This window comes from Nicotiana tomentosiformis, chromosome 11 (genome assembly GCF_000390325.3).
Source record: "Nicotiana tomentosiformis chromosome 11, ASM39032v3, whole genome shotgun sequence".
NCBI classification, from domain to species: domain Eukaryota; kingdom Viridiplantae; phylum Streptophyta; class Magnoliopsida; order Solanales; family Solanaceae; genus Nicotiana; species Nicotiana tomentosiformis.
In genome coordinates this window covers 114,959,054-114,984,621 of record NC_090822.1, presented here as the reverse complement: position 1 = coordinate 114,984,621, position 25,568 = coordinate 114,959,054, and the positions used below count along the sequence as shown (strand labels likewise).

The 25,568-nt window shown below is 35.5% G+C and overlaps 1 protein-coding gene across 1 annotated transcript; it reads left to right on the top strand.

The window, feature by feature from the left end:
* The first annotated feature begins 23,256 nt into the window (after positions 1-23,256).
* Positions 23,257-25,367, top strand: LOC104095454 (two-component response regulator-like APRR5). The gene is made up of 3 exons (XM_009601603.4): positions 23,257-23,839; positions 24,252-24,425; positions 24,983-25,367. Exons 1-3 carry the CDS (start codon positions 23,321-23,323, stop codon positions 25,169-25,171), a joined length of 882 nt encoding a protein of 293 aa, XP_009599898.1. The 5' UTR covers positions 23,257-23,320; the 3' UTR covers positions 25,172-25,367.
* The last annotated feature ends 201 nt before the right edge of the window (positions 25,368-25,568 follow it).

The window sequence follows — 25,568 nt, the reverse complement described above, 5'->3', positions numbered from 1 at the left end:
TTGAGACTACGGACGTATTCCAGGAGATCCCCCTGTCTTGCATATTTAAATTGGGACTACGGACGTATTTCGGGAGATCCCCCTGTCTTGCATATTTATTTTGGGACTACGGACGTATTGCGGGGGATTTCCCTGTCTTGCATATTTATTTTGGGACTACAGACGTATTTTGGGAGATCCCCCAGCACTGCATATTTATTTTGGGACTACGGACGTATTCCGGAAGATCCCCCTTGTACTGCATAATTAATTCGGGACTACGTAACGGTATCCCGGTAGATTCTCCTGTGATTATATCTGTGTTCGGAGCTGCTAATCTTTCATGCTTAGGTGTCACAGGGTGACTTATACTCAAAGGATATTACTTGAAAAGTTTATATTTGAAAGGTATTTATCTTGAAGGAACTATGTTTGAAGGATATTTATTTGAAAGGGGTTATACTTGAAAAGTATTTATCTTGAAAGAACTATGTTTGAAGGCTAATTATTTGAAAGTTTAATTTGAAAGGTTTTTATCATGGAAGAATTGTATTTGAAAGATATTTATTTGAGGAAATTATATTTGAAAATATTTATTGAAAGAATTATATTTGAAAAAAATAAAGAATTGTATTTGAAAGATATTTATTTGAGGAAATTATATTTGAAAAAATTTATTGAAAGAATTATATTTGAAAAAAAAATTATTATTATTTGAGAAAATTATATTTGAAAGAGAGTTATCTGGAAGAATTATATGTGAAAGACATTTATTTGAAGGACTTGATTTAATTAGGTGTAATTGTGTTTATTAATTATTGAGTGATATTAATGGTATTCTTGTTGTCTGTTGTACATATCACTGGTTGTTTTATCCTGCCGTTATTATTATTTGTTTCCTATTATTTTGTATATTATATTTCACAGGTTATTAGACTAGTAAGTGTCTTGACTGTACCTCGTCTCTACTCCATTGAGGTTAGTCTTGATACTTACTGGGTACCGACCGTGGTGTACTAATACTACACTTTTGTACATTTTTGTGCAGAGCCAGGTATTGGAGATATCGGATTTGAGAAGAGTTAAAGCGGGATCATAAGGACTCAAGGTAGAGCTGCTTGGTCATCGCAGTCCCTCGGAGTTTTTTCATTTCATTGTACTATTAATTTTAATCAAATAGTATTGTATATTCGGTCCTCGTGATCATTCCATGTATTCAGTTAGAGTTCGTGATTCAATACAACCAGTTTTGGGAGGTTGTGTATTATAATTATTTCCGCAGTTAGATTTTTTTTAAAAAAAGTGGCTTCAAAATGTAATAAAAATCGGCTTACTTAGTGTTAGAGACTAGGTGTCATCACGACGCCTGTGGTGGGATTTAAGGTCGCGACATGAAATCTCAAAAATTCGTTTCTATGAGATTTCAAAGAATTTCCCAAATTTAAATCTCAAAACAGTAATTTATGGTGAAAACAATGATATACTTGTATATGTAGACCAAATCCGAGTTAGAATCACTTACCCCAAAGTTTTAGCCTTGAAAATCTGTCAAAAGTCGCCTCTGCTCAAGCTCAAGTTCGTCAAAAATGACAAATGGGACGAATGACCTCTTTTATAAAACTGCCCAGGCAGCCATCGGAATTGGGCCTCGATCGTGGCCCTTGAGCCTGGATTTCGGTCATGGCCTCGAGCTTGGGACTCGGTCATGGCCTCGAGCCTAGGACTCCGGTCATGGTCTCGATCATGGCCTCGAGCCTGGGACTCGGTCATGGCCTCGAACCTGTGCCTTCGATTGTGACCCTCGAGCTTGGGTCTTGATCCTGGCCCTCGAGCCTTGCCTTCGATCATGACCCTCGAGCTGGACCTTCGATCGAGGCTTCGATACTGAGCCTCGTCCCTGGCTTCGACTCAGGCCGTCGACCCTGGGCTCGATATCTGGGCTCGATCTTGGGCTCGATCACAGCCCAGAATATCTAGCAGAAGGGAAAATTGCAGCAGCTTTTTAAGTCCAACTTTTGATCCGTTAACCATCCGAAACTCACCTGAGACCCTCGGGACCTCAACAAAATATACCAACAAGTCCTAAAACATCATACGAACTTATTTGAAACCTCAAATCACCTAAAATGATGCTAAAACCACGAATTATGCTCCAATTCAAGCTTAATGAAACTTAGAATTTCCAACTTCTACATTAGATGTCGAAACCTATCAAATCAACTTCGACTGACCTCAAATTTTGCACACAAGTCATAAATGACATAACGGAGCGAAGATAATTTTCGGAACTGTATTCCGACTACGGTATCAAAAAGTCAACTCCCCGGTCAAACTTCCAAACTTAAATTCTTGTTTTAGCCATTTCAAGCCTAATTTCGCTACGGACTTCCAAATAAAATTTCGATCACGCTCCTAAGTCCAAAATCACCATATGGAGCTGTTGGAATCATCAAAATACTATTCTGGAGTCGTTTTCATATAATTCGACATCCGGTCACTATTTGAACTTAAACTTTTAATTTTTCATCAAAATTTCATATCTCGGGCTAGGGATCTCGAAATTTGATTTTGGGCATACGCCCAAGTCCCAAATCACGATACGGACCTACCGGAACTGTCAAAACATTGATCCGAGTCTGTTTGCTCAAAATGTTGACCAAAGTCAACTCAGTTGAGTTTTAAAGCTCTAATTCACATTTTTATCCATTTTTGACGTAAAAACTTCCCGAAAAATTTTACGGACTGCGCACGCAAGTCGAGAAATAATAAATAGTTCTTTTAGAGGTCTTAGAATACAGAATTAATTATTAAATTTAAAAATGATATTTTGGGTCATCACATTCTCCACCTCTAAACAAACGTTCGTCCTCGAACGAGTTTAGAATTATACCTGAAGTGCTGAATAAGTGTGGTTATCTGCTCTGCATATTTTTCTCGGCCTCCCAAGTCGCTTCCTCGACTGGTTGGCCCCTCCACTGGATTTTTACTGCAGAAATCCTCTTGGACCTCAACTGGCGAACCTGTTTATTAACAATGGCAACTGGCTCCTCTTCATAACCCAAGCTATTATCTAGTTGAACTGTGCTGAAGTCTAACACATGTGATAGGTCGGCATGATACTTCTGGAGCATAGATACATGGAAAATCGGATGAACTCCCGATAGGCTGGGAGGCAATGCAAGCTCATAAGCAACCTCTCCAACTCGTCTCAACACCTCAAATGGGCCTATAAACCTTGGTCTCAACTTGCCCTTCTTCCCGAATCTCATGATTCCCTTCTTCGGTGAAACCTTCAAGAGAACTTTTTCACCCATCATAAATGATAAATCTCGCTCTTTCTGATATGCGTAACTCTTCTGTTTGGACTGTGCTGTACGAAGTCGATCCTGAATCAACTTTACCTTTTCCAAGGCATCTTTCACCAAATCAGTACCATATAATTTAGCCTCACCGGGCTCAAACCATCCGATGGGAGAACGGCATCGCCGACCATATAAATCCTCAAATGGAGGCATCTCGATGCTGGATTGGTAACTGTTATTATAAGCGAACTCGGCCAAAAGCAAGAAACGATCCCACTGACCTCCAAAGTCAATCACACATGCCTTGAGCATATCCTCCAAAATCTGAATTGTCCACTCTGACTGCACGTCGGTCTGCGGATGAAAGGCTATGCTGAGCTCTACACGGGTCCCCAACTCACTCTGTACTGCTCTCCAGAAATGTGAAGTAAACTGAGGACCTCTATCTGATATGATAGAAATTGGCACATCGTGCAACCGAACTATCTCCTGAATATAAATTTGGACCAACCTCTCTGAAGTATACGTAGTCACAACCGGAATGAAATGTGCCGATTTGGTCAACCTGTCAACAATGACCCAAACTGCATCAAACTTCTGCAAGGTCCGCGGTAACCCAACTACAAAGTCCATAGTGATGCGTTCCATTTCCACTTCGGTATAGTCATATGCTGAAGTAGGCCACCTGGCCTCTGGTGCTCATATTTAACTTGCTGACAATTTAGAAACCTAGCTACATGCTCAACAATGTCCTTTTTCATTCGTCGCCACCAATAATGCTGCCTCAGGTAACAATACATCTTTGTAGCACCTGGATGAATAGAATACCGAGAATTGTGTGCCTCCTCTATGATGTTTTTCCTCAGTCCATCCACATTAGGGACACATAGACGATCCTGGAGTCGCAGAACGCCATCCGCTCCAATAGTAACTTCCTTGGCACTATCCCGTAGTACCGTTTCTCGAAGAACCATTAAGTGTGGATCATCATACTGGTGAGCCTTGATCTGTTCAGATAGTGAAGACTGAGCTACAACACGTGCAAGAACTCGGCTGGGCTCTGAAATATCCAGTTCCATAAGTCTGTTGGCCAAGGACTGAATATCTGAAGCCAATGGCCTCTCCTCTACTGAAATGAAAGCCAAACTACCCATATTCTCCGCCTTTCTACTCAAGGCGTCTGCAACCACATTTGCTTTGCCTGGATGATACAGGATAGTAATATCATAATCTTTTAGTAACTCAAGCCATCTGCGCTCTCTCAGATTTAGGTCCCTTTGCTTGAACAAATGTTGCAAACTGCGATGATCAGTGTAAACTTCACAAGACACCCCATAAAGATAATGCCTCCAAATCTTAAGAGCGTGAACAATCGCAGCTAACTCCAAATCATGTACTGGATAATTTTTCTCGTGGGGCTTCAGTTGACGTGAAGCATATGCAATAACTCACCCTTCCTACATCAATACACAACTCAAGCCAATGCGTGAAGCGTCACAATATATTGTATACATCCCCGAACCAGAAGGCAACACTAACACTGGTGTTGTAGTCAATGCTGTCTTGAGCTTCTAAAAGCTCACCTCACAATCATCGGACCATCGGAATGGAGCACCCTTCTGGGTTAATTTGGTCAAAGGTGCTGTATAGACAAAAAACCCTCCACGAACCGACGATAATAACCTGCTAAACCCAGAAAACACCTGATCTCAGTCGCCGAAGTGGGACGATGCCAATTTTGAACTGCCTCAATCTTTTTGGGATCAACTTTAATGCCCTTGCCCGATACAATATGCCCCAAAATTGCTACAGACTTAAGCCAGAACTCACATTTAGAGAACTTAGCATATAGCTTTTGTTCCCGCAACGTCTGAAGCACTACTCTCATATGTTGCTCATGCTCCTCCTTACCGCGCGAGTAGATCAAAATGTCATCAATGAAGACAATGACAAACGAATCAATATATGGCCTGAATACCTTGTTCATAAAATCCATAAACGTTGCCGGGGCGCTAGTTAAACCGAAGGACATCACCAGAAACTCATAATGACCATATCTAGTCCGGAAAGCAGTCTTCGAAATATCCGAATCCCGAATCTTCAACTGATGGTACCCCGACCTCAAGTCGATCTTAGAGAATACCCTAGCACGCTATAACTGGTCAAATAGATCATCAATATATAGCAATGGGTACTTGTTCTTAATAGTGACTTTGTTCAGTTGACGATAATCAATCCACATCTGCATTGTTCTATCCTTCTTCTTCACAAATAATACCGGTGCACCCCAAGGCGATACACTCGGTCTAACGAACCCTTTGGCTAGTAACTCATCAAGCTGTTCTTTCAATTCTGTCGGAGCCATGCGATACGGTGGGATTGATATAGGCTGGGTATCTGGAGCCAAGTCAATACAGAAATCAATATCACGATCAGGTGGAATACTTGGAAGATCTGAAGGAAATATATCGGTGAACTCCCGAACTACAGGCACTGAATCAATAGCCGGAGTCTCTGTAACAGTATCCCGAACATAGGGTAGATAAGCCAAACAACCCTTCTAAACCATGTGTTGAGCCTTTATAAAAGAAATAACTCGATTAAATGAACTAACAGACGAACCCTTCCACTCCAGCTTAGGCAATGCTGGATTAACCAAGGTAACAGTCTTGGCATGACAATCTAGAATAGCATGATATGGAGATAACCAGCCCATGCCCAGAATAATTTCAAAATCGGTCATCTCAAGCAATAGGAGATCTGCTCTAGTTTCATAACCATATAATGTAATAATATAGGACCGATAGATCCGGTTCACAACAACAGAATCGCCCACAGGAGTGGACACATAAACAGGAGTACTCAAGGACTCATGAGAAACACCCAAGAATGGAGCAAATAGAGATGAAACATATGAATACGTAGATCCTGGATCAAATAATACTGAGGCATCTTTGCCGCAAACAGATACCTGTAATCATGGCATCTGAGACCTCTGCATCTGGTCTGGCCAGAAAAGCATAGAACCGAGCTGGAGCGCTAACTGGCTGGCCTCCACCTGGCTGACCTCTACCTCTCAGACGGCCCCTACCCACCTGTCCTCCACCTCTTGGTGGTCGAAAAACTCGTGGAGTAACTGGTCCAGTAATCATAGGTTGCTGACCCTATTGCACTAGCTTACCCCGAAGCTTGGGACAAAATCTCCGTATGTGACTGGGATCCCCGCACTCATAATAACCCTTCGGTGCGATGGGCTGCTGACTAAGAGTCTGGCCCTGGGGAACTGAATACCCACTGAGAGGACCCTGAAAAGCTGGTGGGCTATAAGAACTCTCTGGTATAGCACTGAAATAAGATCGCACTAAAGCACCTCGAGGAGGTGGTGGTACGGGATATGGGGGCCTGCTGGACTGCCCTCTCACGAACTGACCTCTGCCCCCAGACGGAGCACCTCTGAACTCTCTAGAATACCTGAACCGCTTATCTCTCATAACCTGCTCTCGGCTCCGCTGATGCACACCCTCAATCCTTCAGGTTATCTCCACGACTAGCTCATAAGAAGTACCCATTTCAACCTCTCGAGCCATAGTGGCCTGAATGCCAGTATGTAAACCCGCAACAAACCTCCGCACTCTCTCTACCTCAGTAGGGAGTATCATAAGTGCATGGCGAGATAACTTAGAAAACCTCGCCTCATAATCGGTCACTGACATTTGACCCTGCTGTAGCTGCTCAAACTAAAACCTCAACTCTTCCCTCTGAGAGGGTGGAATATACCTGTCCAGGATGATACAGGTGAACCTGTCCCAAGTTATGGGAGGAGAATCTGCTGGTCTGCCAAGAACATAAGATTGCCACCATCTACGGGCTCTGCCCTATAGCAAAAAAGTAGCAAAGTCTACCCCATGAGACTCCAATATCCTCATGTTGTACAGTCTATCCTTGCACCGATCAATGAAATCCTGGGGATCCTCATGTCGCTCACCCCTAAAGATAGCAAGATGTAGTCTAGTCCATCTGTCTAATAGTTTCAGCGGATCAGCGGCTATAACTGGCCTGGGCTTAGGTGTAGCTGCAGCCACTGGCTGGGCTCCACCCACGGGTAGTGCACTCTGGGTCTGATATACAGTAGTTGCCTGTCCATGAGCCTGCGCGGTTAGAGTCTATGCTCTCCCGCCCGCCTGAGATGTGGCTGGGTCTGCCGGAAATAAACCGGCCTGAGTCATATTGTCCATGAACCGCAGCATATGACCCATAACATCCTGGAATCCCGACGCAGATGTGAAATCCACCGGAGCTGGCTCTACCACATGCACTTCACCCCGCTCCCTCAATAATGGGATCCTCTGCTGGACCCACTGGCACTTCACCCTGCTTCTGGGACGTCCTCGCCCTCTACCACGGGCTGGATCCCTCCCTCGGCCTCTGTCTCGGCCTCTAGCAACTGGGGGAGTAGCTCTTCCCTGGTGTGGAACCTCATTAGAGCGCGTTCTCACCATTTGTGAGAGAATAAAAGAAGGATATTTAGTACTACATTAATTGCACGATGGAATATGAAGAAAGGTAGTTTCCTAACACCCTATAGCCTCTCGAAGATAAGTACAAACGTCTCCATACCGATCTGCAAGACTCTATTAAGTCTGCTCATAACTTGTGAGACCTACGTGAACCTAATGCTCTGATACCATGTTGTCACGACCCAATTTGTCCTATAGGTCGTGATGGCGCCCAACACTATAGCTAAGTAAGCCAACTAATAAATTAAACGTATATCAATAAAATTTAAATCCAAGAAAATAATAAGACACCAAATTCAACCAATGTATGTGCCAAGACCTGGTGTCACAAGTGTATGAGCATCTTGTAGATTATACAAAACCTCAAAAACTGTCTGAAATAAAAATAGACAGAATAAAAAATACAAGAAAAGACATAGGTAGTTGCAGAACGGCTTAGAAAAGCAGCTCACCACTATACCCCTAGATAACGTGGGTGTAAGATGAAGGTTCCCCACTAGTACTTGCCTCAGGTCCTGCACAAAAAGTGCATCAAGTGTAGTATGAGTACGTAAACAACATGTACCCAGTAAGTATCAAGCCTAATCTCGAAGTGGTAGAGACGAGATGGCCGACACTATGGGTCAATAATAATAATTAAGATAAAACTAGAATATTTAAATCAGCATGATTCACAAAATTTACAATAATTTATTTAACCAGTAGAAATAATTAAATTCCTTCAAATGCAACAATTCTCAATATATTAATTAAATTCCTTCAATTCCAATAAAATTTCCAATTTATCGATTAGCTTTACAAGCTGCAATAAACTATCAAAGTATCGTGTAATTATTATTATTAGGCACGATTTTCTATCGAGGTCGTACGGCCCGATCCAGAGTGTTGTGTACACTGCCAAGGGACGTGCGGCACGATCCATAGATGCATCTATTCTGCCGAGGCATTCGGCCCGCTCCACAAGAAAGGAGGATATTTTCTTATGTACCTCCGGAAAGAGAGTATATTCATTATAAAATAAATTCGGAAGGATGAACGATTCTTTTTAACAATGAATTAATTTAAACAGAAAATTGAGCATGTGAGATTTCCATCTTTAATATTTTTACCTAACAATTCATAATATATATATATATATATATATACAGAAAATTGAGCATGTGAGATTTCCATCTTTAATATTTTTACCTAACAATTCATAATATATATATATATATATATATATATATATATATATATATATATATATATATATATATATATATATATATAATAATTTTAATTAAATAAAGAATATAATTTGCACAAGTAATTCATGCTTTGTGTCCCTAAACTACCCGGACTTTAGCATTAATAGTAGCTACGCACGGACTCTCGTCACCTCGTGCGTACGTAGCCCCCACAATTAGCAACAATTATTAATTCAATTCCTTGTGGGGTAATTTTTCCCTCACAAGATTAGACAAGAGACTTACCTCGTCTTGCTCCAATTTAATCCACTAGTAGGCCTTTTTCTCGATTATCCAACTTTGATTGGCTCGAATCTAACCAAAAATAATTCGATACAATCACTAAAATTTATAGGAATCAATTCTATAAGAAAATACTACATTTTTCAATAAAATCCCGAAATTAATTAAAATTTTATCTGTGGGGGCCACATCTCGGAATCCGACGAAAGTTACTAAATCCAACAACCCATTCAATTACAAGTCCAACCATACCAGTTTCTCTCAAATCCGACTCCGAATCGATAGCGAAATCTCAAAAATTCGTTTCTATGAGATTTCAAAAAAATTTCCAAATTTAAATCTCAAAACACTAATTTATGGTGAAAACAATGATATACTTGTATATGTAGACCAAATCCGAGTTAGAATCACTTATCCCAAAGTTTTTCCCTTGAAAATCTATCAAAAGTCGCATATGCTCAAGCTCAAATTCGTCAAAAATGACAAATGGGACGAATGCCCTCTTTTATAAAACTGCCCAGGCAGCCTTCGGAATTGGGCCTCGATCGTGGCTTCGGTCGTGGCCCTCGAGCCTGGATTTTGGTCATAGCCCCGATCATGGCCTCGAGCCTGGGACTCCGATCATGGTCTCGATCATGGCCTCGAGCCTAGGACTCGGTCATGGCCTCGAGCCTGTGCCTTCGATCGTGACCCTCGATCTTGGGTCTTGATCCTCGCCCTCGAGCCTTGCCTTCGATCATGACCCTCAAGCTGGACCTTCGATCGAGGCTTCGATACTGAGCCTCGTCCCTGGCTTCGACTCAGGCCATCGACCCTGGGCTCGATATCTGAGCTCGATCTTGGGCTCGATCACAGCCCAGAATATCTAGCAGAAGGGAAAATTGCAGCAGCTTTTTAAGTCCAACTTTTGATCCGTTAACCATCCGAAACTCACCTGAGGCCCTCGGGACCTCAACAAAATATACCAATAAGTCCTAAATCATCATACGAACTTATTTGAAACCTCAAATCACCTAAAACGATGCTAAAATCAAGAATTATGCTCCAATTCAAGCTTAATGAAACTTAGAATTTCCAACTTCTTCATTTGATGTCGAAACCTATCAAATCAACTCCGATTGACCTCACATTTTGCACACAAGTCATAAATGACATAACAGAGCTATAAAAATTTTCGGAACTGTATTCCGACTCCGGTATCAAAAAGTCAACTCCGGTCAAACTTCCAAACTTAAATTCTTGTTTTAGCCATTTCATGCCTAATTTCACTACGGACTTCCAAATAAAATTTTGATCAAGCTCCTAAGCCCAAAATCATCATACGGAGCTGTTGGAATCATCAAAATTCTATTTCGGGGTCGTTTGCACATAATTCGATATCCGGTCACTATTTGAACTTAAACTTTTAATTTTTTATCAAAATTCTACATCTCGGGCTAGGGATCTCGAAATTTGATTCTGGGAATACGCCCAAGTCCCAAATCACAATACGGACCTACCGGAACTGTCAAAATACTGATCCGAGTCTGTTTGCTCAAAATGTTGACCAAAGACAACTCAGTTGAGTTTTAAAGCTCTAATTCACATTTGAATCTATTTTTTACATAAAAACTTTTCGAAAAATTTTACGAACTGCGCACGCAAGTCGAGAAATGATAAATAGTGCTTTTCAAGGTCTTAGAATACAAAATTAATTATTAAATTTAAAGATAATATTTTGGGTCATCACACTTATATAGCTTATATACTACACAATATATATATATATATATATATATATATATATATATATATATATATATATATATATGTGTGTGTGTGTGTGTGTGTGTGTGTGTGTGTGTATATGTGTGTGTATATATATACACACACTTATATATATACATCTATATGTACATCTTATATATATCGAATATAGCTTTCTATATTCGATATATATATAATAAAGTGTAGTATAGTATAATCTACAAAAAATAATTTTTTATTAAAATGTTTCAAAATTTTCGACCGATTTCGGTCGAAAATACAATTTTAAAATAATTAAAATACAAATTTAATGAAATTACCGACCGAAGTTGGTCGGTTTTTGTCAACCTTTATATAAATAACTTTTAAATAAATAATATTTAATATTTAATTGATATATATATATATATATATATATATATATATATATATATATATATATACTAAGTGTATAGTATATAAGCTATATATTCGATATATATAGTATATCGTGTATACTAAGTGTATAGTATATATACGAAGTGTATAATATATAAGCTCTCTCTCTCTCTCTCTCTCTCTCTCTCTCTCTCTCTATATATATATATATATATATATATATATATATATATATATATATATATATATATATATATATATAGCTTATATACCAATTACTTAACCAATGTACGATATATTTAATTCCGGTTAGTTAATATATTTTTTTATATAAAATAATTAATGTATTATTTCAGGATTATAAATGAAATTTTAGAAAAAATAACTAAGCATATTTTTACATTAAAATGTCATTATAATTTTATTCACTTGAAATGATCTTTTATTGATTTATGGAATCCTTATTTAATGCACTCTTTTTTCATAAAAAAGAAAGAAACAAACAAATAATAAAATTGCTAGATTAGTAAATAAATATTCATGGGAAGAGAAGTAGTGGGTTTTCCCATGGGAAAATAATTTTTTATTAAAAGGTTTCAAAAATTTCGACTGATTTCAAAAATTCCGACCGATTTCGGTTGGAAAATGTGAAATTATGCTCTTGTCCTATATCGGCTGAAAGATGTGAGCTTTTTCCATGGGAAAATAATTTTTTATTAAAATTTTTCAAAAATTCCGACCAATTTCGGTCGGAAAATTTAAAATTTGAAATTATACTCTTGTCCCACATCGGCTGAAAGATGTGAGCTTTTCCATCTTATAAGTTGAGCTTTGATGTCATAGAGTCCAACAGCTGTGGACTAACAAAAAATAAGCAAATATAGGAAGGGTTGTAGTTAGTGCTTAGTAATAAGATTTAATATTCTATATTTAGAATTAGAATTCAATAAAACGATAATGATAATAATATATAATAGTACTAATTAGTAATATAGTAATAAGATATAATATTGTGGTGCTATGATATCTCGAGTTGGGGAGCATATATGCGATACAAAAAAATATATATTTGGAAGATTTCTAAAATTATTATATATTTAAAATTCCGACCGATTTCGGTCGGTATTTGAAAAATAAATAAATAAAAAATTTAATTAATACCGACCGATTTCGGTCGGTATTTGAAAAATAAATTAAAAAAATTTAATTAATACCGACCGATTTCGGTCGCAACACCTTAGCGACCATCATTTTTCCGACAAATTAAAAGCGGTCGAAAATCGGTCATTTTTTCTCAAATTTCGATAGATTTCGATCGGTTTTTCTTGACGAAATTAGCCACTTTTTTAGTAGTATCAGAACACTATGAGAAATAAATTAGTAGACAATTCAGACTTTCATATATTTAATCAGGACATATTTCCTCTCATAGCTATATGAACTATTATTGCACATTCTTTTTTGTCCCAGGCTTAGAGAACAATTGAATTGTGGTAGTAGAAATAACATCGGTAAAGTTTGGAATTCTCCTAAGGATGATCAAGATTTTATATATAAAATTAAAAAATAATATTGCTTCTTTCCCTATCACTCGGTCTCAACTCCCATCAAATTCAAGAAAATTTAAAATATGGAACTTATTTAATTCATAGCTTCATTTTCTTTCACTAATGTGACCATTGATGTGGAATGGCCACGGGAGTCAATATTTGATATCATGGTTAGAATATCAACCAACTCATTTAGGTCAAATATAAATCCTCCCCACCCCCACAAGCAACAGAGATTATAACAATGAAGACATTACCAGAACCACTAGTTATATTATCTTTTTAGATCTGACCCTTTTCGTTTGCCCTTTATTCTGTTATAGAAAAAAAAAAAACAAGTTTAAAATTATGGGAAAGTTTGATTCTTGAGACCCCATTGAAGTTTGAGATCATTTTCCTTTTTTCTACTTGGCATAAAATTTAATAAAGAGAGTAAGGCTTTTGAAACCTGTGATCTTAAATATGCTATAATATTTGTTTTCTAAAAGCTTTTGTGTAACTATAAATATTTTCGTTAAGGAAATATAGGAATGTATCAATCTTTTTAAAACGGATTGAATAGTATATCCCCTTTTGGGACATATCCAAGCCGAAAGGGTACAGTAAAACTGATATGTTGGATTTGCTTTTTCTAACTTTTTTCTCATAGGAGTATCATTTTTCTAAAGTCTTGTGGTTCAAGAAGAATAAAGCAAACTCAAATAGAAGTGACTATTGTTCAGTTTATAACACACCAAGTCAACGGCCCATGCTTGGAATAGGAGAACAGCAGCCTAATCTACTCAGAAAAGGAGCCGTTAAAAATAGGTTCATTACCTTAGGTCAACTATAATACTCACTCTCTTCCAACTTATTTGATTTAATTTGATTTGCATTATTTTAAGAGAGCAACGAAGATTTTTAAAATATATTTGTTGTGTAGCTATAAAAGCTCATCATCAAATATAAAATCAGAAGTTTAAAGTTATTTTGCTTTTAAATATAAAACATGTCATTCTTTTTTGAGCCAATTACTTGAAAAGGTAGTACGGTCAAATCTCTCTATATAACAACCTCATATGTTCTGATATTTTTTGTCTGCTATAGTAAAGTGTTGTTATAGAGGATATAACATAAAAATCAGTTCTGAAAAAAAATTGAGTTTTATACTGAATGGTTGTTATATAAGGATGTTATTATAGAGAGCTCTGACTGTATCACATTATAAATTGGAACGAAAGAATTAGCACATAATGTCAAGTTGGCATGAAAATCACGACTGTTAAAATATTGTTATCGTAAATAAGCAAATTAAAGGATGACTCCAGGGTTTCTCATTTACGCAAAAATCCGCGGGAAAGACTAGTTTCAATAACGTTTCAATTTGAATCGGCAATGTAGCAAAATTTTGGTCCACTTTGTCATTTAGAGGTGATGTGAAATTAATAATTAATTTGAAATTTATAGGCTCGTATTTTTAATTCTTTTACACTAGATTTTAAATTAATAAATAAAGTTATTTAAATTCGGCCAAACTCGTAAACTATACTGTAGCTCCATGACCCCACTGACCTGTTGAGTCGACAATGAAGGGGATGTGTGGTCTTCTTATTTGGACTTGGGCAATCCTCACCTCTTGAGCTAGCTTTGGGGATTGAGTTAGGCCCAAGGTCCATTTATCATGGTATCAGAGCAGGACCTATTCTGATTTTCCGATGTTGGGCCCCCATAATTGTCCACACTCCAGATATCCAGTCCTGGGCGTGAGAGGGGGTGTTGAGTCCCACAATGAAGGAGATGGGTGGTCGCCTATAGGGACTTGGGCAATTCTCATATCTTGAGCTAACTTTTGGGGTTGAGTAAGGCCTGATGTCCATTTATCACCTTGATTGCCAAAAAGTATTTGCCCATGCCAATAGTTGCATGTGCTTGCTTTCGGTGTGCAAGCAAATGAAAGTTGGGGAGCTTGAAGTCACAGCACAAAAGTCAAAATAGTGTAGTGCAAGAAAGTGAAAGTTAAGGGGGTGAAGAAGTCACTCGAAAGTCAAAATAGCATACTATACTCTGAGCATAGAGAAGAATTTCATTCATTGACAATATAAAATAGTTACATATTTAACGTAATTTGGTCAACTCTAATTCCAGATAATCAACTTATATATATGAATTCTGGTATTTTATTGGGCCAGGCTTTGAAAAATAATTCTTCTTTATTTGTTATTTCCTTATATTATTGCACTTGTCTTCTTACACTTCATAACATACCATAACGCACCATATCATCTAGCCTATTCTTCTTTCAGATCTTTGAGCTTTACGTCTTTTCTTTTCTACTATTCTTCAAATTCATGTCTCTCCATGTAATTAACTTTTATATAAATAAATATATATATAGAGAGAAAGAGAGACTCTTTTTTGCAGTTATTAACCTGATTTACCTAGACGTGTTTTAAACCATTTATTGATAGGACTGTAGAGAATATATTAACCACCACATGCCGAGATTGTGGAGAAAAGCAAGGTGATGTTAGGTCGCATCCATAAAATACGAGAAAGACAATAGATTCAATTGTTTCCTACTGAAGAAAGTTATTATGCTTCTGCTAAATCAAGCCCAAACTTTAGGCCAGTATTCAATATTAAAAAAAGTTTTTTTTTTTAAAAAAAGAAGATAATTATTAGTTATAACAACATTTTGTATACATTCTATACATCAGAAGACTTCAATGAAACATGGTTCAAGTCCGTAGAAGTTCAAGGATAGCTTTGAAAATAAATTATTTTGCTGTGGACAAAATGCTTAATTTTGTGCCTTCCATATAGATTTTGTTCAAGACAGAATATAGCTATAATTTTAGTTTGCAAATCGTGGCATTATTTATTATCATGACTTTGAGTACTTTGACCTTTTACATATGTGACTAGCTCTTCTAATAATGACCATAATATTATGAAACAGTGTTACTAACTACTTATCTACTGTCATTTCTCGATCATTTATCAGAAAATGACATTTGAATGCCTAATCCAAAATCAAAATGCAATAATTCAAGTGGAGGAAACTGTTTTTATGGTTGACCCCTTTTGACAAAATCAGAAACCTATAGTAAAGATGGGTCATGGCCAAAATTTTCACATATCATTTTATTGCAATTTGCCTGCCCTTTCATCTAGAAGAAAAATCGCACCTTGTCTATTCTTTCTTCTATATTCCACACGAGAAAAAGACATCATTGCCTTTCACATAGTAGGATTTATCATTAACTTTTATAGGTATGCATTATTCCTGGGTGCCCTGACCCTTGGAATACATAGGATGCTCTTCTCCTCAATTTCTTCATTTTTTCTATTGTTTCTAATTAGAAGAATTAACATAAATAACCGTCCACCCAACCGCTTAAATTAAAAATAATTGGTGGAAGTACAATATATGCATAATTCTTGTATTGTATATGTATAATTAATGTATAATCTATGTATATAGATAAAAAAAAATAAACAGAGAATATAACCGACTATTTGTGTAAAGTTCTCTTTTAATTACTTAGGATGAATGTGTAAATAGTGAAAGAGGAGAAGATAGAAGAGGAATTAGGGCAGAGCTACATGGTCAGATCGAAGGACGTTTAGTTAGTGAATCCCTTGGTCGGAAAACTATATTGTGCAACTATGGTAAAACAAAAAAATTGTAAGTATAATTGTTAAATCTCATTAATATAAGAGCAGTTTCTAATGTAGCGGCAAGAGTGATTTAAAATTATTGTAGATAGTAGATTTAAATCTCAAGTGTGGCGTTCTTGACATTTTCTTGGATTCTCTTGGTAAAATTCCCCGACTTTGCATGGTTGATGGTACCATATCGCCATTTATCAATTAGAACTAACATCAATCACACAACTTAATAAGGTGTTTTGATTATGAAACAATAATCACACGAGTTAGTTCTGATTATTTAATATTTTTTATGGACAAAAAAGGAACGCGTCAGTTCGATAGTTGATCACCTAAAATTTAGAAATTAGCTATTCTTATTAATCATGGATCTGTTTTGAAATAATCTCGAAAAAATGATTGATTATATTATAGAAGAAAAGATTAGCTAGAGTAAGGGGTAAATTACACTTTCAATATGAATTTTATATGATTATATCATCTGTGTAATAGAAAAACGTGTACGTGGTTGTGGTATTATAACCCCATATACTATTTTGCCAATACCTAACCCTAAAGGAGTAATATGTTGTCAAGTTAATGATTTTGGTCAGCTTTCCCTCCCAGTATGCGTGAATCTTCTGCCAATGGACAGAAATGCCGGTCGGAATTTAAGAACGGTCCATCCCACCATAATGGATCTCTCCTACCGCTACCTATGAGTGGATCGATTTAGGGAAGGAAAGAAATGCCGATGTTGTAATTCTTCCCATCCCGATAAAGCGAGTCACTCGTGATTCGATAGTTTCATTTTCCGCTGATGCAGGCCGATTGGGATCCCAGCAGTCAAACCACTGTGTTCGTTCCTCACCCTCCTTCTAATCAAATCTATTCTAAGGTGTCAGGGGCAGGGGAAAGAAAAGAGGGATTGATCGACCAACTTGAAAAGATCTATGACCTGCTTCCATCTGTCCTGAATGAACCTTCAAGAGAATAAAGAGACAACCTTCCTCTACTAGAGAAAATGAAAAAGAGAATCTCATATTGGAAAAGAAAATTATTGTCCTCTGAAGGTCGACTAAGACTGATTAAACATGTTCTAGTCTTCATATGCACATGTGAAAGTTTTTTCTTGAATTAGCCGGCCTATACTTCGGCTACTAATAATGGGATAAGACCTTACTACTATACAGGATATGTTACCCCCTCTCCAGTGAGTGCAGACCCACCCGTCGTGGTATTATAACCCCATATACTATTTCTCCAATACCTAAAACCTTAAAGGAGTAATATGTTGTCAAGTTAATGATCTTGGTGAGCTTTTTGGTTGACTTTTAACTCTCTTTTTCTATGGTTGACTTTTAATTACCAAATCTAAGGGACTTATGCAAAGGAAAAGGGATTTTGAAAATTTTCACCAAGCAAGAAGGTAAAAAAAAAAAGGTTCATAACCCTTTAAATCAAAGGATAGTAAAAGTTTTTATAATAAATGGCCTTACCCAACAGCCTTCTTCAATAAAAAAAAATATTAAAAAAAAAGAAGAGAGAAATAGAAGACATGCCGAGAAAACAGTTTAATATAAGAAATCTCAACAAGCTCTTGAACGAACAACTTATGATTCGAGATCGAACAAGAGCTTTTTTTTCGATAAAACTATTTGATATTCAAGACTTACTAATTCGACTTATTCAGATTTGTATCGTGTAAGTCCACTTTAAGAGATAAATCGCTCTTCCTATTAGAAGATTCAATATTTTCAAGCTCTAATCGAGACCTTTGATTAAGAGTAAGGGTCCAAATAGACGAATTACTATAGTTGGGCGACTATGGGTACACAAATAAATGGTTTGGGTTATAACCTACCCAAAGTTCTAGGGTGAAAGATGAGCGAGTAAATTTGAATTACACAATAGATCATAATTCAACTTGCTCAACTTAAAATCATCTTTTATTTGTTTGTTTGTTTTTTTATAATTTGTCTAACTATCAAATGAAACTAATAAGAGCTTTTCCTTTTATTGTTATAATGACTATCAAACAAATCAAACCCCAAAACTTTTCTTCTTATATGTTTATTAAGTTTTTAATGGTTAATTTGGGCTATATATACAACCCAAATTAGCCAAACATTTAAATGGTGTTAACTTGGGTTGTCTCCAAAATGATCTGCTAATGGATAAATGAGTTTAACTCAAGTTACATTTTTATGGGCTAAATTTGACACCAGTAATAAAGAGCGAGGAATTCCGATCATCCCACCAGCATGGTTGACAAGACTTGGAGTCTATTTAGAATGGCTTAAAAAAAAATGGTTTTCCAGCAGAAATAGCTTTTAAGCCAAAAAATAATAAGTTATGATTATTTAGCTTCTTGATTTTGGCTTGTTTTAAATATTTTTTTGACTTTGTCAAACATTTAAAAAAGTTAAAAAAACTTAAAACTGATTTGACCGGCTTAAAATCAAATCGAAACGTCCTTTTGCTTGTTATCGACAAGTGATGGTGCCAGCTAATCAGCTACTCAGTTACAATGCGTTTGATACGGGTACGCAATAGTTTCGTTATAATTTGCAATTGCAACAGATCAGCTCATACTAGAATGTTTAGGCTTCTGATTGGTTTTCATACAAATAGACTTAGATAGTAACCAACTAACGAACGAAACGTCAAAAGGCTTTTTAGATAATAACCATCTCGCTAGTTTCTTTTGTGCATTAACATGCAGAAAATTCTTGAAGTCCAAAAATCATCATATATTTTGCAGACAGAAAGATACATTTCATAAGAAGTGATGCAGATGATTCTTAAGGACCTACATACCCTCCCCCCCCCCCCCCCCACACAAGTACACAGAGCAACAAATAAAAGATGCTTTAGAGGTCCCCAGTCTCATTCCCATGTTGATATGCCTATATATGAATATGCAACTAAGTCTTTCAAGAATTTTGTGAATGTCAACTGGGGCATCATCACATCCATGATTTTAAGTCAATGAGATATTTTCTTGTTAGAAGCGGAGTCAGAATTTGAAGTTTATGAATTCGGGATTATATTTACTGGGTTCTAAATTATTAATTTTTGCATATTTAATGGATTTCTTGAACGGAAGCCTTGGAGAAACGGTTAATTAGTTATTTCTGTGTGATCTATAGGTCACAGGTTCGAACCGTAGAATCAATCACTATTGCTTGCATTAGTGTAAGTTGTCTCAATCACATCTCATGGTGTCCGGCTCTTCCCGAACCCGGTGTGAACGCCAAAATGCTTTGCGAACCGGACTGCATGTGTATTCAGTGAACTTTTTAAGACAAATATAAAATTTGGACCAACATTGTTGAATTTGGTCGAATCTCGTAAACCATACTCTAGCTCTGCCCTTGTAATAGTTCTATAGAATCATTTAGAAGCCTTGACATGACCCCCAAATGCAAAACTCAACTACACAAAGAAAATTGAGGTATTGAAAATGAAGGACAGGATAATAATCTAAAAGGTAGAATAATTAGCACAGCGGTTGTACATTGCAACTATTGCATAATGTTTCCTTTTAATTAACAGTTTAAACTTAGTGTTAAACGGGGTACTCACCCAACTTAATACAGTATCAAAGTAGATAATTAAAAGTCCTAGCTAATTCAAGTCTCACCACTTAAGATCAACAAAGTATTTGCACGTGATCGGTTCAATAAAAAATCAAACTCACAAGTGAGAGGACATTTGCCGACCTAAAATCTTTATATGAATAAAATTGTCTCCTCGATAATAATTTAAAGTTGGCATACAACTCAATGACTATAGTCTAACATTCTGTCTGAAATTACATGTGCGCTAAAGTAGGAAAAATATTTTCATGTTAGATACGTTCTACTATAGTATGAAATTGTGTAACAATTTGATCTGCTCCTATAGTTTAATTCTTGTATTGCAATTTAAAGCATAATATGATAACTTTAAGAACCTTCAAACAACAATAATCTTAGAAAGTATTAAAATGCCGAATACATATATTTAATATGGTTTTAGTTTAAAATTCAAGTTTTACTTCAAGAAACACGTAGCTAGATAGTACTTGTCACAAATATATTGACATGTAAATTCAAGACGGAAATACTAGTTTCAAAACCCTATCAGATAAAAAATGGTTGACGCATATAGAATAGCAATATAGCATGGCCACTAACCCAAACATTATGTGGTCGTTTGGTAGCTAGTTAGGAGAAAAGTTATCCATGTATCGGGGACAACATAACCTATGCAATGTTTGGTAGTAATTAGTTATTTTGTACATAATTTATCATAACTAATATCATGTTTGGTTGTCATTTTACAATTCTACATAAATAATACATGTATAAGTTATATATCAATCTGTGTATTATTTTATGCGGGGTAGAAGATGAAATAACTAATACATATATTAGAAATACATGGATAAAATATTGAAATGACAAATTTACCCCTATTATTTTACACATTAAGGCTTCCTTCTGTAGATTGATTTGTATCAAACCCTTTGGAGAACAAGCATGGAGATACTGATGCCTCACTGCTAGGCTCTTCCTCTTCTCAATCTATTATAGACAAAATCAGTAAATAAGTATTTTACTTTAAAATTTATATAATGTATATCAATTTCTAATACAACAAACCAAATATTAAAAAAAAAATCCTTACGTAACTAATCCATATATAACTAATGGTATCTACCTAACTAATCATTGCATTACTTATTCGAATACATATATAACTAATATATATATATAACTTTAACCGGCAATCAAACAAACCTATTTATTTGTCAGTGCAGTTTGAGTATGAGGCAAAAAAGGTTTGAATCGAAAGAAAGTGACATCTAACCATGTCACTAGTCAATTCAGCCATTTTTGGGAAACGGGTTGCATGTGGGAAGTCCTTTATTAATGACACTAAATAAAAGATTAAGCATCCAATTTGGAAGTTTGAACCATATGATGTCTCTGTAATGATGATTAATAGCCTAGACATTATCATCCCTAACCTATTACATTAAAAATAATGATTGAGATCGTATATTGCCTGTCACATGGCTAGAGATTAAAAATTGTGATTTGATTTATCCTTTACAAAAATTATCCCTTTTTTTGAAGCTTAGGACTGAAGTGGTGGGGTCTTATTGCATCTATTTTCAAGATGCAAGTTGGGTAGGAATTGATGTCTCTCGAAGGCATATTATTGTTGAATTAGGCGAAATTATAATTTAAATTTTATGGGTCTAGAATTATAATTATTTTAAGTTATTAGGTTTTAAATTAATAATTTATATATATTCATTGAATTTTTTTATATAATTATAGTGTTTGAACAAAAGTTACTAGGTTGAGCCAAACCCGCAACCAACATTGTAGCTCCGCCCCTGATTGTTGAGAAGTACTGCAAAGAGATTCATAGGACCACAGTATATATCACAAGTTCACAACTAACAAACCCCACCCCAAAAGAAATTGAGAAAAGAAAAGAAAAAAGTACATTAATCAAGCTAGAGCTTCGTAGTTTGACCATATTGTTAATAGAGCACTAACTATAACTAATTATAATCAACTTGCGTTAAATGTACTTTGAAAGAGCTTGGCTCACATGGTTAACGCTGTCTTATGAAGTTTTGTTGAGCTATATGATATCTTACTTTAGGTTACAAAAATCTGGTGTTATTCTACCTACCGTTTTAAAAAATTTGGTTGATTTGCTCTGATTTAAAGACTAGCATGTGTGTAAATGAAGAGTTAAACATATGTGGATCAATAATAATATATAGATTTATATATATATATATATATATATATATATATATATATATATATATATATATATATATTTTATATATATGTATGTATATATTTATTTATTTATTTATTTTTCTCTATTACATGGGAGATTGCGGAAAGAAAAGGGGAAAGGTAGTAATGGAATTCGAACTCACACTTATAGCCTGTTTGGCAACCTTCTAAAATAGTTTATTTTGAGAAGTTTTTAGTACTTTTGGTGAGAATCAGTTTGTAAACGGCTAATTCATTTAAAATGCATTTTTGAGTGGCAATTAGTGTTTGGCCAAACCTTTAAAAAGTGCTTTTAAGTGTAGTTTTTTCAGGAAAAAACTATTTTTTTTCTGCTTCTCCAAAACGGTTTCTTCTTATACTCAAAAACACTTTTTTTTCCATCTAAAAGCTTGATCAAACACTTCAACTTTTAAAAGAAAATAGTTTTTTGAAAAAAAATGCTTTTGACCTTGTAAAAGCTTGGCCAACAAGCTATAATAGTCAATCGAATATTTCAACTGATATCACTAGACAATGAACTTTGGTGGTAATAATTTTGTATATGCCTTGTATATAATTCAACTCCATAAAATAGAGTTTTAAGTTATAAATATTAACTGTGTAAAAAATATTTACACATTAGTATTCTACCCCATCTCATTGACATTGATCCACGCACCATTTGGCCAAACGCAACATGATCAAATCAAGATTGTAATGACCCCATTTGGAGAAGTCTCTTTCTCTCCTTTTTCTTCGCTCTACATCCTACAATAACAATACATATCTTTGAGGGATAGTGTTAGTGCAGAAGCATGTAGACCAACGTATATTCTCTATACATAATTTGGGATTGTAAAAGAAATTAAATTACCAAGTCAACGACTCTCAGAAAAAATGATGACATCAGCTTCCACGTCACTCTCCAAATTGTCCATTTCCTTTTAAGAAGGTATGCACACACCAATTGTCTTCTCATACATTCTCAATCTCAACTTAAGCTTCACTCACTTCCACACTTTTATTTACTTTCTTTCTTCAAAATCTCAAAAACCCTCTACCCAAAAAAAAGAAGAAAAAAACATCTACACTATGTACGGATACAACAATCATATGGAAAACAATTCTAGTTATGTGTATACACATTTTCCAACTTCACAAACTCTGCCAATGGTCTCTTTACCACCACCTTTGGCCATTCCCTCAGTGAATAATATTGAATATGACTCATTATCCCCATTGAAGTCAGAGGTTGGTTATAACAGTAGTAGTTGCAGTAGCTATGGTTCTCCTAGTTCAGTTACAAGTTATGGAACATATGATCCAAGTAATTTGATTCAAAGAAGCATAAGCAGTCACTCACTTCTCAAGAATAATATGGAGGGCTTTTGTCCACTTGTTTCTTCCCCAACTGGTTTTCTTGACTCAGAAACTAGTTCTGTGAGAAAAGTTTTAAGCACCGGCGATTTGCAGGTGAACTACACTTAACGAATTAATTTAACTTATATACATTAACAGCGTATTTTAACCGTTAACATGTATTTTTTAGGTTGACAAATAAGGATTACTATAGACAGTTACTTGTTGTTGTAGATCATAATTTAAGATGGCGTACAAATATTATACATTTGTTAATGCACAGAAGTCAAACTCTTATAATACATAATCTAAACTCATTTATATATCTTATAGGAATTTTATTTATAAATATAATTTACATACACTTACAATGTAAACAATTTCTTACACTTTTAGTGTATTTAAATATTGTAACAGCTAATCCACCTTATTTTTCAGGTTACTAATTATATTTTTTCTGGACAGTTACCTATAGTAATCACCTATGAAATTTGTTTCTCTTAACATGCCATTACATATGTAACAGGTAATGCACCTATTGCAACATAATCAGAGGTCAGAAAGCAGTTTATCCAGTGAGAGTAACAGCATAATTGAAGGAATGAATAAAGCTTGCAGATACAGTCCCGAAGAGAAGAAAGAACGGATTGAGAGATACAGAAGCAAGCGAAATCAAAGGAATTTTAATAAAAAGATTAAGGTAACGACGTTGATGACATATTTTCACCATGTACCGACTCTTAAAAAAAAAAAAAAAAAAAAATTGGCTTTTTCGATGTTCACTTAATTTAGCCGATAATTATAAATATTTTGTTATAATAATAATATAATACGGATTAAGACTCATCAGATGATGACACGAAGTAGTATTATTTCTGGGTAGTATATTTAAAGTCAGCGCCATAAACTATTTACATTTGATAGCCGAAAAATGTATAAAATTTGTATAATTTTTGTGTATAACATGTAAAATGTATATACAAAAAAGAATATATACTTTTCGACTATTATTTTGAGAGCGTGTTATGCAACTACATTTTTTCTATATTTATTATATTTAATATTTAAATATATGCATGGCACGTACCATGTGCATACAAGACTTGTGATATGTCCTTTAAGTGTTAATGCTCTTTAGGGACCACAATAAGGACTTCCAAAATGATAAAAATTAATCTTTTGCACTCATACTTTCTATATTGGGTTATCTTGGTTTCTACTAAATCTCACATCAATTTTTTTGTCGTCAAATATCAGTATGAGTGCAGGAAAACTTTAGCAGATAGCAGACCTCGCATAAGAGGAAGGTTTGCAAGAAATGATGAAATAATTGAGAGGACTCCTCAGAACGAATATTGGACTCAATCAAGGTTAGAAGAAGGCGAAGAGGAAGATGAGAATTGGATTGGATTTCTTGATGCTTTTTCAGCAAACCTTATTCCATAATCATATTTATTTAAATTAAGAGGAGAAAACAAATTAAAAGAGTTCCTCAAGTTTTAATGTTCAGGAACTCTTTTCATTGTGTGGCAGTTATTGTTTTTCTAGTTTTAGTGATGTTTAATCAAGAATCCCTTTTAAGATTGGTGATATTATGTACATTTGGCTTATTGCATAATGATTAAAAAAAATGTCATTTGAAGCTTCTGTTTGCAAGTCTTATAGTTACATATTTTACGGGTCAATGAAAGACTTATTAATTTTTATTATTTAAAAAAAATTATTTTATTTTATTTGCTGAAGGACTTATTAGAGTGGAGTAGTGGACCATGGGATTCTTTTACTTGTTGGGAGTTGGGATCGAGTAGGTTCGTGAATAATGCGGATTAGAAGATAAAAAGGG

Bases quoted from the DNA above. Each gene is read 5' to 3' on its own strand.
- LOC104095454 (XM_009601603.4), top strand. From the start codon at position 23,321: ATGCACACACCAATTGTCTTCTCATACATTCTCAATCTCAACTTAAGC. The intron at 23,840-24,251 runs GTGAACTACACT...CATATGTAACAG, and splicing joins TAAGCACCGGCGATTTGCAG to GTAATGCACCTATTGCAACA. The intron at 24,426-24,982 runs GTAACGACGTTG...GTCAAATATCAG, and splicing joins ATTTTAATAAAAAGATTAAG to TATGAGTGCAGGAAAACTTT.